Below are 15073 nucleotides of genomic sequence, written 5' to 3'. Positions count from 1 at the left end.
AACGACCCACGTGTCTTCCAGCCTGGTGACGTCACCCGAGTACATTTCAGACAGGGGCAGGACTTTGAATTTGTGCCAACTAATAGCGTATAACACGGGTGTCAGAAGGATTTTGAATGTCGGGGGACACACACTGGCATAAAACTAATATTTTATGTTAAATGTGGGGGGGGGTCCAAACGAATAATTATGAAATGTGAGGGGGACACGTCCCCCTCAGATTTAATGGCGGCGATGCCTATGGCGTATAATCTAACTATTATAAAATCCAGCAAGGGAGTACGATTGTTCATACACTTGTCCAGGCATTATCAGGAGAGTTTATTTTTGTTTATTCATTTCCTCCAATCCAGAAATTTCCTTTTGGTCCAAATAAATCATGTTTTGTATTGTATTGCTGGTAAATATAGCACGTTTATTCCATTTTTTGCTTGCACTTCATGCTTTCTGCCAGCTGATGGACACCAAGCCCCATTCATGTGCGAAAAGCAGGCATCGGATCCAGTTCGCCACCCAACCAGAAAATCAAGGGACTTATCAACCTTCGCTTGTTTCCACTTTTCTTCGACAGGGGGAGTTGGGTCTTGGGCTGATCTAGGATCCCGGAGGCGAGAGGCTCACATCCGAGTCCCACTTTGAACGGAGACCATGAAGCAGCGCCCTGCGGATAGTTTTAGGGACCATCCGGACAATTCAGACACTTTGCACACGTACTGAATGAGCCGGTCGGGATGGCAGGAGGGCGGAGAGGACTGGTGGCTCCACAGAATACTTTTCTAGAGAACATTGTAAGACGATCAAACGGTAAGAATGAACACATACCTTATAAGCATCCGCTATAAATTATTAATTATTACAGCAGTGATTAATAATATAGTTTTTTTAATCGATTCGCGTACGGACTACATGCATGCTCATCTGCACCAACAAAATGAATGGTAGAAAATGCAAAATGCATATTTAATTTATCGCAGTGTAAGGTCTCACAAAACAATTCAATAACATCATTATTACATTGAAATATCGCTCACTGATGCATTGAACAAGATTGTTAGGAAGAGTTGCTTACACTGCAGGGAATAAATGTCAATGGTATCATACAGTTAACTTTCATATTATACAATAACAGTTACCTGACATGGTGGGCACCAGGTACTGTCACTGGTATTCATGGTGTTATATTGTAAACAGCCATTTTCGCCATGTGTTTATTAACGATGTGTTCCCTAAACATTTAGGTATTTTTTCTGTTTTCCCAGGTCTCTACTTCACATTTTGCGAACGTGCTTGTAATGTGCTTAAAAAGTGTAATTTCTTAAATATTTCCTCGTTGTTATTTTATGGATAACTGGATCATTTACAAGAGATGTACACAGTCCAAATAATGCATATATCAGTAACAGGAAAACTTCATATTAACCAACCGCGATGTTTTAAATTTGCCAAATACATACAGATGGTGTATTAAGAGCAGTTATCACATACATATCACCTGTGTTGGAGGAATAATTAGATTTTTTAAACAGTTCTTTTCAAATAGAAGGTCTCACCGTATCTCAACGTGATAATCCTTCATTTTAACTGGCAGTCTGTAACCGAATGGCTCGACTTCTATATAAAAGTTTATAGTGACAGTTACAGTTATCTGTCTGTCTGAGGTTAAAACCGTACTTAGAGGGTTTCCCTCAAAAACACGGTTGAGCTAAAACTAAATAATATATTTTTTTATTCAGACAGATTGCTTAAGTTGGTTTGAATTATTAACTGCTTGTCATGTTGTGAAATTTTAATGTACTTATGACATTCTTGGAATAGTTATCTGTGATTTTAAAGAACAATTCTGTATATGAGTTTGTACATTTTTATTATGTTTTGTTGCGCTGAGAATTTTTGACAGACATCTAAAACTACAGTTATGAACACACCTGTTATTGTAATATGTTGGGCATAAGGAATTATTTCACTGTAATAATGCAGTTATTAACCTGATCCAGTTGGTGGCAGCTGTATATTTAAATGTGTTTGAGGTCTAGTACTGCCTATCACCTAGGGCAGAAAAAGCATATTTGCTTTAGACTGACGTCAGTAAACACTGGAGTGCCTCACTCACACACATTGTCTCATGCAAACAGTTGATGCTGACAGTCTTTGGAGGATAATCTGTTCTTTTGAGTAAATGTTCAGTTGACTGACTCATTATGATACATCTTGGTTATTGGATGATTTTTTTCTGTAAAAATGTTTGACACTTAAAGCTGTACCTTATTGATAGCGCACTCAAAAAAAAGAGATGAAACATGCTACAGTACGAGTAGGACATTTTCTTATTGGAAAAAAGGGGATGTTTTTTAAAAAATATTCTGTTTATATGCACAATATGACATAACAGGAAGTATTATTGTTCCGATATGCAGGAGACAACCTAGAGCATCTCCTTACATCCTGAACATTCTCCGTGTCAGTTAAAAAACCATGATATTTGTAAGTTGTTTTTGTCGTGTGCCTTTTGCACTTAACTTCTGCAGAAATTCGCATGCACCTACATGGTCGTCTCAAGGAAATACAGACAATTTGATGAACAGCAAGTTTCACCTTCACCGTAATCAGTTCCCTTACTCCATTACACATGGGAATGGTTAACAGTACTTTGGCTGGCTGAAAGTTGCCCAAAACATGCTGCTCTTCTGTCTGTCAGACACATTGTGGGACGTTAAAGAACGAGAACATGTCAAATGCAGAGGGGCAGCGTCTGTGGTTCCCGCCATTCACCACCACAAAATGGCAGTGCAGCAGGACTGCAGTGACTGCAATTTCTCTTCTTAATGTAACATGTAATACAGTGCCTTTATGCATGAAACAGTGAGTAATCACTGGATCCTTTTCAGTTTTGGACGTGAGGTCAAAAGGCCAGTAAGTAGAGCTAACCGGAGACAGTGCAAGCTTACGGCATATTATAAATCACAAGCAAAGCTGCTGTTCTTCTCTGGTTCTGCTTTGCTTGTTATGGTCTCCTTCCCATTTTGGATAGCAAAGCAAAGTTTACACCAAGCTGCCTCCACCTGTATTTTGCCATTCGCAGTAGTGATATGTAGCTCAGTGGGATAGGATAGGATGCCATGTGTTTGTAACCATAAGGTTGTCAGTTCAAATTCCATAATTGATCAAGAGATCTCAGTGTTGGGCCTTTGAGCAAGACTGGAATCCCTTAGTTGCACCTTTAACCGTCTGAGCCTGCTTTCTCAAAATAAAGAAAAAAATGCATATATACATACACATATATCTCTTTGGATAAATGCATCTGCTGTGCAAATCTTTGTATTTTGTCAGTGTGTATACATCAGGGCTCCATTCCATAAGATATCAATAAGTAAAGATATCTGTATCTGATGTGTGTGTAGCATATTATATATAAACATATAACATCATAAGTGCTGTATGGGGTTGCATTCAGCCTAGAGTCTATCACATGAAGCAGTGGCCACTGTTCAGTTCAATTCAGTTTTGTTTGTATAGCACATTTTCACAACATTACACTGTCTCAAAGCGCTTTACAGCATCCCTGCTCAAAGCCCCCAGAGACCAAGCCAGAGGTGACAGTGCCAAGGAAAACTCCCTCAGGAAGAAACCTTGGGAGGCACCAGACTCAAAGGGGGGGGGCATCCTCCACTAGGCAGGAGACACCCTGGAGAGCACAGCATCTTATTTGTTTCTGTATTTTATAACCTTCTTGTCTTTTCCTTTTTCCTCCTTGCATTGACAAGAATAATCTTCTAAGCAGTACTGAGCATTTCAGGCCCAGAAGCTACAAATCCAGACCAAGATTTTGATTCTACCACCCTGTTGAGCCTAAAGTGTCACAGTCAGAGACTCAACTGGTTGGTAGAAACAAAATCTTGGCCTGGATCTGCAGCTTCTGGACCTGAAATGCCCAACATTGCTTCCAACTCAGTTGTACATTGTGCAGTGACTATAAAGGTATTCATTCATTCATTCATTCAAATTCACTTACTTTGAGCAATTCAGAAACTCCACCTACATAAACACATACAGACCTGGCACATTCAGAGCCTAACAGCAAGAATGTAATGTGCTACATTGGAGTCTTGAGGCCACAGTGCAACCCAGTGATTCACATTGTGGCCCACAACATTGCAAGTTAATTGTGAAAATGCAGATAAAAAATTGACAATTAAAGTAAAAAAAAGTCTTCTGTTTGGTTTAAATGACCCTTTTTAAAATGCCTTTAAAATAACTGCTGTGCCCATGTGTATCTGCTGTTTTGTTTGTAACCGCTGTCAGCGGCACAAATGCCTTTCTTAAGTGACATTTCCATGTAGTCTCACCTGCTGTCTCTGCCTTCAGTTATCTAACGTTTAACATGCTGAGTCTCTCCAAGATCCTGCTACTGCTCTGGGTGGCAGCAGTAGGATGTGGGGTCACATGCTTGGAGCTGTTGGGTCCTTCACGGTACTCTCTACTGTAAATTTATAGCCTGACAAAAGGGCAAAGTGAAATATAGGAAGTTGTATTACTTTTCAAACAGCTTTTAGTAAGCTATTATGTGTAATATCTGTTGATTTTTTTGTTTATTATCTTTTGTCATTTGTGATAAATATGGCATTTTGAAGTCATCATCTAATCAGCCAGACATATAATAACGTCCATTTTCTCATAACCAAACTGTGTCTGTGTCCAAAGCTATTTAGTATGAGCTCAGCAGTCAGCTGAGAGAAGCGCTGTGATCCTCGCATGAAATGTCAGGCCAGAAAAAGGGAAGTCTGTAAAATAATACGAATGAAGGAGACTTCACTCTCAACGGCAATATTAACCTTTTCTACAAACGTTTTGGAGTACATTAGAAATTTGCCAATATGGAGAAATCATTAATTTTGTCTGAGCAATTTAAAAAAGGAAATCACTTCTAAATTACTCTTGAAAATAATATTTATATAAAGCAGATAATACTAATAGAGTCATTAAAATACGAAACTCTTTTAGCCCTGGGCAATGATAACTAGGAGTTCCACTCATGCTGCTCAGATAGTCTGTTTTCGGTGGAGGCACCAAGTCTGCTGTGTGGATTTTGTCTCTGGCCAGAGTCCTCTGCTGGTTCTATTCGTGTTCAGCTTGGAAGAGAGCCTGCCACGGAGCAGCAGAAACGGCCATCTGCCTTCTCCACTACATGACACAGCCACTCGTAACCTTGATGAATCACTGTCCTGTGTCCTGTGTCCTGTGTAAATTTGCATGCTTTCCTTCTGGGATTTTGAATGCTTTGTTAGAAAAACATGTGTTCATTTGCATATTAATCAATCAGAATCTGCATCGTGGACGCACTTGGACGCCTCCCACCTGTTCACGTTCTCCGAGTTTCTTATTCTTTAAAGGGCCTTAGGTATAGACGTCCAATAATAGATTCATCAGCCAAAGGCCACATGTGTACCTTATCTTCAGAGGCGGAAAGTTCAGATGCAGAAATTAAACTCCAGATCAAGATTTTGTTTAAACCAACCAGTTGAGTACTATGACTGACCTGGTTGGTTGAAACAAAATCTTGGTCTGGACTAATATTTTCTAGACCTGAACTGTCCACCCCTGCTTATTTTACTGTATGATAGCCATTTGATTGATGGCCATAAACAAAATCAACCCTTTTGGCAAGAATTTTCCTTGCTGTTTGGTTTAATTGTCAAAATTTCTTAGCAAAATATGGCCTGTGGAATTTCTGTTTTTTAAACCAATAAAATAAGAACGTCTTAGTAGATGGTGAGTCTATAAATCTTTTCCCTTTTTTGTGTCATTTCAACAGACACCAACTTTGTTCTGGGGAATGCCCAGATTGTGGACTGGCCCATCGTGTACAGCAACGATGGCTTCTGCAAGCTGGCCGGCTACCACCGGGCTGAGGTCATGCAGAAGAGCAGCACGTGCAGGTAGCCGCCGTCGTTGGGCTGCCCCCACCCAGTCCACTTTGCATCAGTTCAGGGCATACTCATGCTCGCCCCAGTTGCCTTGTTCCGTTTTCAGGCATGGTTGTCCCTCTCCCCATTCCCCCGCTCGTCTGTGCTCATATTATGTTTAATGATCCGAGCCCGAGCATGCTTTCATCATCACTGTGCGACTTTTTGCGTTAAAGAAAACATAGGAAGGAAAGTGGTATCGCACAGCACAGTGGAGTTCATGATTAATGTCCTTATTTTGTGGCTTATTTGGAGTCGTTCTGGGCACAGTGACACATGGCCTTCTAATACATTTATCGAGTATGCAATGCAGTGATTTTCATTTAATTCAGCTGTATGTATAAGAAGAATTTTACAAAGATGATCCAGTGTTTTATCAAATATGTGTTTTTGGGTGTTGAGTCCAGTTGTTCCTGAATAATCTTATCAGTCCAAATTCCCAGCAAACACTGCACCTCTGCCATAGACCAAAGCGATCTCTTTGCTGCCATGTTCGATAAGTGGCCAGCCGCGTCATTAACGTCATGTCTGAGTTCCGTGTTCGGCCACGATTAGCGATCCCACTACTGTAGGTGGATACAGTGCCTGAATCCCACAGAACCTTGTCTGGGCTCAGCTATAGCACCCCAAGCATGATTCACGGTTCACTCCAGTTAAACGAACTGGACTTTGGGGGTCGAACGTGCTTGGGTATGGTAGAGACCATTTGGCTGTCAATGGCTTTTAAAAGTCCTTTATTATTACGATAATATGGTGAGGAGTAGCATGATGTGGAAACACAGCCATCCGCTTTCTGTGAGAAGGGCTCTCCATTTCCTGCACCGTCAAACTGGAGGGAGCGCTCAGTTCCACCCCCCCTCCTCTCGTCCATAAGCCACTCCAGTCTTTCCCATAAAATAAAAGGAATATTGCAGTAGGCTATGCAAATGCGCCATGTCAATGGCACTTAGCCTTTCACACTTCCGATGTTTGCATGAATTATGTTAAAATGTAATGCTTTGATGTATCATTGATTGCTGCACACTCTATTAAAACCAACCGATGCCTTTTGGTCTGACGCGGTTGGACGTGTGCTTCTGTGTCTATAATAGTTCTGACTCTCCAATTTACACAAGCCTTTTATTTCGCTGAAGATGGCAGGAACTAGAACCAATAGTACAGTGAAAGAACGTTTGAATGTTTCTGAATTCAGCTTTAAGGGGAGTATCCCTTAAATCCACCCCTGGTTGGAATTAGTCCAGCATTGTGGTACCATGTGCTAATTTTTAGTATAACTGTTCCAAAGGGAAGCAACCTGTTTTTTTTTAATTATGGGAAATGCCAATATAACATTTTTTTCTGCCTGCACACAATTGTCTCTAAAGGTAAAATCATAATCAAATATAAAAGAATGGAAATAAATTTGGAGTGACTTAGTGGATATGTAAAAAAAAAATGTCAATGTTTGGGCTTCAGCTGGGGTTATCCATTATTTTTGTTGACAGATTATTTCAAGAGGTTTTTACAATGAACAATCTGATTAGAGACTTTGGTAACTCAGACTATTTACAATGGAATGATTTCTAACCGAAGGTTACAAAAACATCCATCTGCCAGAAAAATAACAGATGAAACTGTTCTTTCTGGGGAGCTCGGTGCTAATCTTGGGATATACTGTAGCTGTCACATTACGATAATCTGTCTTTATCAATGAGGCAGCCAGTGCTGGAATTTACCTCATTTTAATGCTTGGAGTGTCATATAGTATTTAAAAAGGGGTTTATGCTCACATCTACTCAGTCATTAGCTCTTTCTCCTTCTGCTTCTCCGGGGGATTGACCTCACTTGACTCGTATTGCATTCTAAATCATATATTTCTGAGTCTCCTAGGGTTCTTTCTGTGATTTTGAGTAGTCTGTGCAGGTAACTTTGGCTTGTTTTATTGAATTCCCTGCATATGGAAATACATATGGTTTTGGGACCTGTCCACCACCATGGACACTTTCTTGTTAAGACTATAACTCAAAAAGTATTTGACTGATCTTTTTCAAACTTTATAGAGGCATTGTAGGGCTGATGAACTGGAGCTTATTCAGTTTTGAGGCAAATCAGAAAGCAAAGCTGCTTAATGGCAGCAAAGGGAAGGGTGACTGCAGATAACACTTAGCCTTTTGAATGTGATAAACCAAAAAGTATTTGATGGATATTACTACAGTCATGTCCTGGTATCCAGGATTAGTTCCAGGATCCCTCCCGGATGCTAAAATCTGTGGATGCTCAAATCCATTGTATAAATTGGCATAATATTAGCATTAAATTTAATTAATTTAAAATTTAAATGTTTGGACATTCTTCTGTATACTTTAAATTATCTGTAGGTAACATATAATACATAATACAATGTGAATGCTGTCACGATCGGGTACGAGCAGGCAGGCGATCGTGCGGGGAAGCAGGAAGGCAGAAGACGGGGCAAAACGGGAGTTAAATTAGGAAGACAGGTACGAACATCGACTAACATCAATGACAGACAATGGACTCATGGTAAGACACGGACAGAAATACACAGGACTGAGCAAATTAACTAGACACAGCTGGGTACAATCGGGAGAAAACACGTGGGTAATCAGGGGGCGTGGCACACAGGGGGAGCAGACGAGCCGGGCATGACAGAACCCCCCCCCAAAGGCGCGCTTCTCCGGGCGCGCCAAGGAAGGGGGCGACGGACGGGACGAGGCAAAACAGGACCTGAAAAACAAAACCCAAAACCATCAACGAGAGACCGGGAACAAGACGGACAGACAGAACAGGCACAAAGACAGGAAATGGGAAAGAACCTGACACAGGACGGGGGCAAAAATAATCGCAATAATTTGATAACCTTAAAATATGCAAATGAATTAGCATGCGAGAGAAGTCATAAAAATCATGCTTTGGAACCTAATACTGAAAGACAAATGAAAATTCCCTTTAAAATAGCTTCTATGAATAAGTTCTGCTGCACCTTTCGCATCTCGCACTTTATTTTCTATTTTTTTTTTTAAGTTTAATGCTCAGCTGCAGTCTGCACACAGCACGTGATTATCAGGAGGTGTGCATGAGTGTGCATTTATGCATGTAAACTGCAGACCTTTTAAAAGTGGGCAGATGTTTCCAAGGCTTCGGAGCTAGAAGCGAAAAAGTGAAGCCGTCCACAGCAGCAGATCAGAAATGGCGATAGATGTAGGTCATCGAGTTGATGGATGAGGGGCATATAGATGAGAAATTATGGCCTGAACGTTAGAAATGAACAAAGGCTCTTAACACTGCATTTAACAGACCACCGTTTTTGAAGTCTGAAGTTTGGAAGGTAACAATGCAGAAAGTGAGGTGAGAGAAGACAGCAATGAGAAGGCTTCAGTACTTGTGAAAATTACCAGAAGCAAAAAAAAAAAAACTAGAGAAGAGAGGTATAGAAGAGCTGCACATCTGAAAATCAGAGATATAAGAAGACCTTTTCTGTCATGCTATTGTGAAATTTCTACGCTGTGCTGCATGCTGTTTCTGGGGCCTCATCAGTAACTGTCTTGATATGTAAATGTAGGCGAGGGTACTACTATGGGTCGAACATTGTGGGCGGGGGGGGGGGGGGGGGGGTTGAGATCTCCACCCATTTAAGGGGGTCTAGGGGGGTGTATTGACTGGTTTTGATTACTGGGGGGGGTTACAACCCCTCATCCCCTCATAATTTACACACATGGTTGTAGGTGTATCTGTGTAAATACTCACTTAGACCCTATAAAACTGTTAACAAAAATAGCAGATTCCTCTTTTTCACAGTCATAATGTGTGTCGTTGCGCTACATTTGTCTTAATGACACATGCTTCTTTCTGTAAATGTTGCCTGAAAAACGTACCTCGGATTTGCAATGAGAATTTATGTGTTTTTTTTCTAACCCGTGCTATGACACGCATTGTGTCATCATCTCCCCTTTATGTGTTTTCCAGCTTCATGCACGGGGAACTCACCGACAAGGAAACGTGCGAGAAAGTCCAACAAACCTTTGAAAACTATGAGACAAATTCATTTGAGATTCTTATGTACAAGAAGAACCGTAAGTCACCAATTCCTAAAGAAAAAGTAACCAAGATGATTTGATTCCCGCAACATTATTACTTAATTTAACTATAATTTAAATGTCATTTCAAATTTTGGTACTTTTATGGGCTGAATAGCCACAATATCATTACCCATGTTATTCTCACGTTCGTTTTCTGCAGGGATGCCAGTGTGGTTCTTCGTCAAAATTGCCCCCATAAAGAATGAACAGGACAAAGTGGTACTATTCCTGTGCACCTTCAGTGACATCACAGCCTTCAAGCAGCCTATCGAGGATGATTTATCTAAAGGTTGGTCTGGGACACTAACACACAAAGGAACTTCCCGGGAGCTGTTTGTCATCCATTGTTTATCCTTATTTGAACAAGCGTTACAAAAATGCAATGTGAAATACCTCTAGGCCCAGTTTAATTATAAATTCCCATTACAGAACATCTGATTGAAAGCAGTGTACATGTACTCAGAATTCAGACAGTTTTCTTTGCTGTGTTAGAGTATACTCTGAGTGAACAGAATATCAGGGACACCTAATTTTGCACTCTACTCATTATTGGCCTTTCTATGCATAAATATTAAGTTCATTAAATCATTAGGGATGCTTCTTGGATGGGTTATCGTCCTTTGTTACTTTGCATGGATGATTCTGTTATTCCACACACATGTACCGTAATGACTCTCACTTTGAGTTATTTTGAGTTGGCCTAGTTGATCTTAGCATAAGAATCATTTAAACTTCCAAGTTAATATGGCTGTTTGTTTCTGCTAAGGGTGGGGCAAGCTAGCCCGCCTTACCCGAGCCCTGACGAGCAGCCGGGGGGTCCTACAGCAGCTGGCCCCCGCTGTCCAGAGGGGCGAGAATGTGCACAAGCATTCACGCCTCGCTGAGGTAGGCACATGTTTATCCTCCGTCTATCTCTCTATCTCCGGAATATCGCTCAAACAATCCCACCCCGTTGTTTATCTCGTCCGACCTCACACACTGTGTTGATGGGCTCTTCTGGAACTTCTCCAGATACAGCGGAAAGGAGATGATGTTTGGATTCTGCTGACTGGGCCAATTGTTTACAGGGTCGTCAATGTTGTGTGGCTCCTCGGCAGATGAGATAAAAAAAAAAAATGCTTGTTTGTTTATCATATTAAGTCGTCATGGAAGATATCAATAAAAATATACTGAAATGTAATATGGGATGATTATTCATGCAGTAACGCTAAGCTTGAATTAATTTTAGATAGGGCTGGGCAGTTAATCGAATTTTTATTTCAGTTGTGATTTTGGCTTCCTATAATTATCAAAACAAAACAATCTAGATAAAACGATTGTGCATGTCGATAAAACGATTGTGCATGTTTTGTCTTTAAATCCACGCCTTTCCAGCCCCTTTTCATTTGTTTCTCAGTTGAATTATATTTAGAGTTCAAAGAAATCCACTGTTAATGCAACTTTTTAAAAGTTCAATAAATACATGATACTTCCAAAGTCAAATACCAGTCATTTGACCCAAATAATCCTTATTATGATTTCTGCTATAATCAAGCAGCCCTAGTTTTGGACCAAGATTTTAGAGTCAATAGTATTTAGTTCTTACCAAAATCATTATTATATGAAAACCAATAAAGTTAAGATGAAAAGGCAAGGTTGTGGTCAAACATGAATACATCACTCATGACTGCTCTCACAAATTTAAAAGTTGCTAAGAAGTTTAGCTGCTGCTTACAGAGAAAAAGAAAACCTTTTATAAGGTCTACTGGTTGTTATCCATCCATCCATTCATCCATCCATCCATCTTTCAGCCACTAATTCAGCACAGGGTCACATGGCTGGGGCACAGCCTGAATAAAGCCCAAGACATCTCCTTTTGGTTGATTAAAGCCACACAGAGGTTGTGAGAATGGGGCTAGAGTTCCTTTCATGTTCTCATTCCCACAGGTGTTGCAGCTTGGGTCAGACATCCTCCCACAGTACAAGCAAGAAACACCAAAGACCCCCCCTCACATAATCCTGCACTACTGCACGTTCAAGACCACCTGGGACTGGGTTATCCTCATCCTCACCTTCTACACTGCCATCATGGTGCCCTATAACGTCTCCTTCAAAACCAAACAGAACAACGTGACCTGGCTGGTGGTGGACAGCATTGTGGATGTGATATTTCTGGTGGACATTGTGCTCAATTTCCACACCACCTTTGTGGGGCCTGCAGGGGAGGTGATATCGGACCCTAAACTCATCCGGATGAATTATGTTAAGACCTGGTTTGTCATTGACCTGCTGTCATGTCTACCCTACGATGTCATCAACGCCTTTGAGAATGTAGATGAGGTGAGTCCCCATTCCTGGATTTATTGCACTTCCTTGGTCACTACCACCCTCACTCATGGTGCCAGCCACAATGTTATTTGTTTGAGCCCCTAGATTATGCTTCATACCAGGGATTAAGCTTTTTTTTGAAGATCCATAAATACAAACATTTCTGATTTCAATTCAACAACCATAATTTATAAGATTTTAATCATTTATTATGTCAGTTGAAAGGTTTCAGCTGGACAAAAGTCGAAATAAACTTTCAAAGTTTGAAGTTTTGAGAAAAGTTTGAGAATTCTGTCACAACATGGTCCGGGGAAGCAGAAGCAGGGAGATGGAGAATCGGGGAATGAGAGATTTATTAGGAATCAATCCCACATAAAACACTGGAAACATGCAGCGTCAATGACAGGACTGGGGAAAGACTAACAAGGAAGCGCTTAAATACAGAAACTGAATCAGACAAGACTCGGAACAGCTGGTAACACAGGGATTCCACACGAGGTTAACGAGGGGGTGTGGCACACAGGAGGATCGGACAAGCAGGGCATGACAATTCTATGGGTAGCTTCTCCTAGCATAGTGATTCCCAAAGTGGGGGTTGCGAGATGATTTGCAGAATAAGTCTAACTGTAACTGCAACTGCTCAATTGCAATAAATCTACCAACACAGTATCAGCTTGTAATGAAGGTTGGAGACCAATAATATAAACTGAGTGGTGGTCGTGTGTCTCTGGCACTGTTATTTTGTGGTTTTGGGTTGTATGGTTTGGAAGCCCATGTCCTAGCAGATATGAGCCTTCATTTTATGTGGAATGAACCCAGACAGCAGCTGAATGTGAGGCATCTGTATGGCTTTGACATGTAACACGATTCTCCTCCTACAGACAGCTAGGGTGACCACATAATCCATGTCAGTGAGGAGACTATTAGCTACTTTAGGATTTATAAACCGCTTTAAAACTGAAAGGCGCCTGCGCTTGGCTAATTAGTTCAGTTCTGCTTTTGGTTTATTTCTTGATTATGAGTCATCCAGCTTTTTCATGTTAACATTATTGACTATGATTATAGGAGACTGACCAATCAGCACACAGGATCTCTGTGTTTAAATGAAAACTGGGTCCTTTTAACTGAAATGGTTGTAGTGATAGTTTACAAACCCTGTTCTAGCTCATAGTCCTTCCTGCCATGGATTAGGTCGTCACCCTACAGACAGCTCAGCCACTGACAGGTTTCTGTCATATAGCTTTAGACTTTATTTCTCAAAAGTTTTTTAGACTTTAATCTCAAAAGTTAATTTGAACTTCAAATTATTATAAGCAATTGTGTCTGTCAGCAGATGCCTGGCTAGTTTTGCTGCCCATAGTTAACACCATTCAGCCTGTTTGCCGAATTTAATTTTACATGGTTACCAAAGGCTGTAACACTTAAAATATCCGCAATACCTCCTCTGTAATCAGGAGTCTTGATCCTTTAAAATTTGTTCTTAGTTTCACTGTTAATGTTATTGTATGTATTGTCTTCTTTTGCGATTACCAGGCATCTCTAACCTTCGTCTCTCAAAAATCAACACTGTATTTTCCTTGGAGTGCTGGACAACCACCTAAACAAGCTATTACTGGGGAGATTTTATCAATCTGATTAAGCTGACTGACAGGATATGGAAAGACATTTAGCAGTTATCTGCTTCCAGTGAAGAAGTTTAGAGAGATTCTTTTAAAAAACCTGAGCATTGATGTAAATAACTGGATTGGATACATCCTTGCATCGATCTTGTGATTAGTTATTTAGTACAGGGTTGGGGGTGGGGGGTGCGAGGGCAGCCCGCATAGGGCCCAAGACTTGCTACAGATTTGGAAATGAGTGCGTAGTTTCACATTAGTTGGTGATGTGTACTGTAACTGGCCATACATTCTGAGCAAGCATCCTGTTTCAAACATGGTTATTTTGTGCTGATTTTGAGCCCCATTTCCTCACTGGGAGGGGTTGGGTGTTAGCTTGGGCGATGTTACGGTATTACCGTGGTATTTCCATTCGATTTTTACCACAGGGTGAGTGGCGTGCTAGCGACCGGGTTTAGCAGATGGTGGTGAGTTACACATAGTCACACAAAATAGGCAAGAAGTTACTGATACCAAGCCCCCACCTCTCTTCAGCCCCTCTGCAGTCATCCCTCCCCCACCAGTTTTCTATTCTGATATGTCGACAGACAAATTTGGCTGTTCCTATGTTGTGTTTGCAGTTTTCATAATAAAAAATTCAAACAAACGAATGTCGAAACAAATTCGGTTTCCCTGCCGTATCAAAGCTGCACTAAACCGTGAGGCCAAACAGATAGTCGTACTCCCATCAAGGCGTCTGCTTACTCTATAGAACCCAAAGTTAGCCCAAACTTCAGATTTTACCTGAGATGATGCTGGTGCTGCCTTTGCCCACACGTACTCATTCATAATAGCACCGGGCCAAACACACGTATGTCAGACCCGTAACAAAATTGGGCCGTGTGCAGCTGGGCAAATGTATTACAAATAACAAATGTGACCAACATAATTACAGCAAAGTATGTTTAGATTGATAATGAGAAATTGATTTTTAACTCTCGTGGTGATACAGAAATTGCCACCTCAAAGAATCACGATTTGTAACCGAATCGATCCCCCCCCCATCCCCCCACCCCTAGTTATATCCTCTATTATAGAAACCCAAGCCTTGTGGAATCCCTTGTCGCCCCTA

General features: G+C 40.9%; 1 protein-coding gene across 1 annotated transcript in view; it reads left to right on the top strand.

The window, feature by feature from the left end:
* The first annotated feature begins 14 nt into the window (after window positions 1-14).
* Window positions 15-15073, top strand: part of LOC125715929 (potassium voltage-gated channel subfamily H member 1-like) — a 91399-nt gene continuing 76340 nt past the window's right edge. Inside the window, exons 1-7 of the mRNA XM_048988012.1 lie at window positions 15-25; window positions 572-804; window positions 5810-5933; window positions 9927-10033; window positions 10200-10328; window positions 10806-10924; window positions 11966-12358. Of these exons, the coding sequence (XP_048843969.1) occupies window positions 732-804; window positions 5810-5933; window positions 9927-10033; window positions 10200-10328; window positions 10806-10924; window positions 11966-12358 (945 nt within the window). The 5' untranslated portion in view covers window positions 15-25; window positions 572-731. The remainder of the gene's footprint in view (window positions 26-571; window positions 805-5809; window positions 5934-9926; window positions 10034-10199; window positions 10329-10805; window positions 10925-11965; window positions 12359-15073) is intronic.

The sequence above is a fragment of the Brienomyrus brachyistius genome, chromosome 20 (assembly GCF_023856365.1).
Source record: "Brienomyrus brachyistius isolate T26 chromosome 20, BBRACH_0.4, whole genome shotgun sequence".
Taxonomy (NCBI): Eukaryota; Metazoa; Chordata; class Actinopteri; order Osteoglossiformes; family Mormyridae; genus Brienomyrus; species Brienomyrus brachyistius.
Note: the sequence above shows the minus strand (reverse complement) of the source record. Positions and strands in the feature narration are given on the sequence as shown.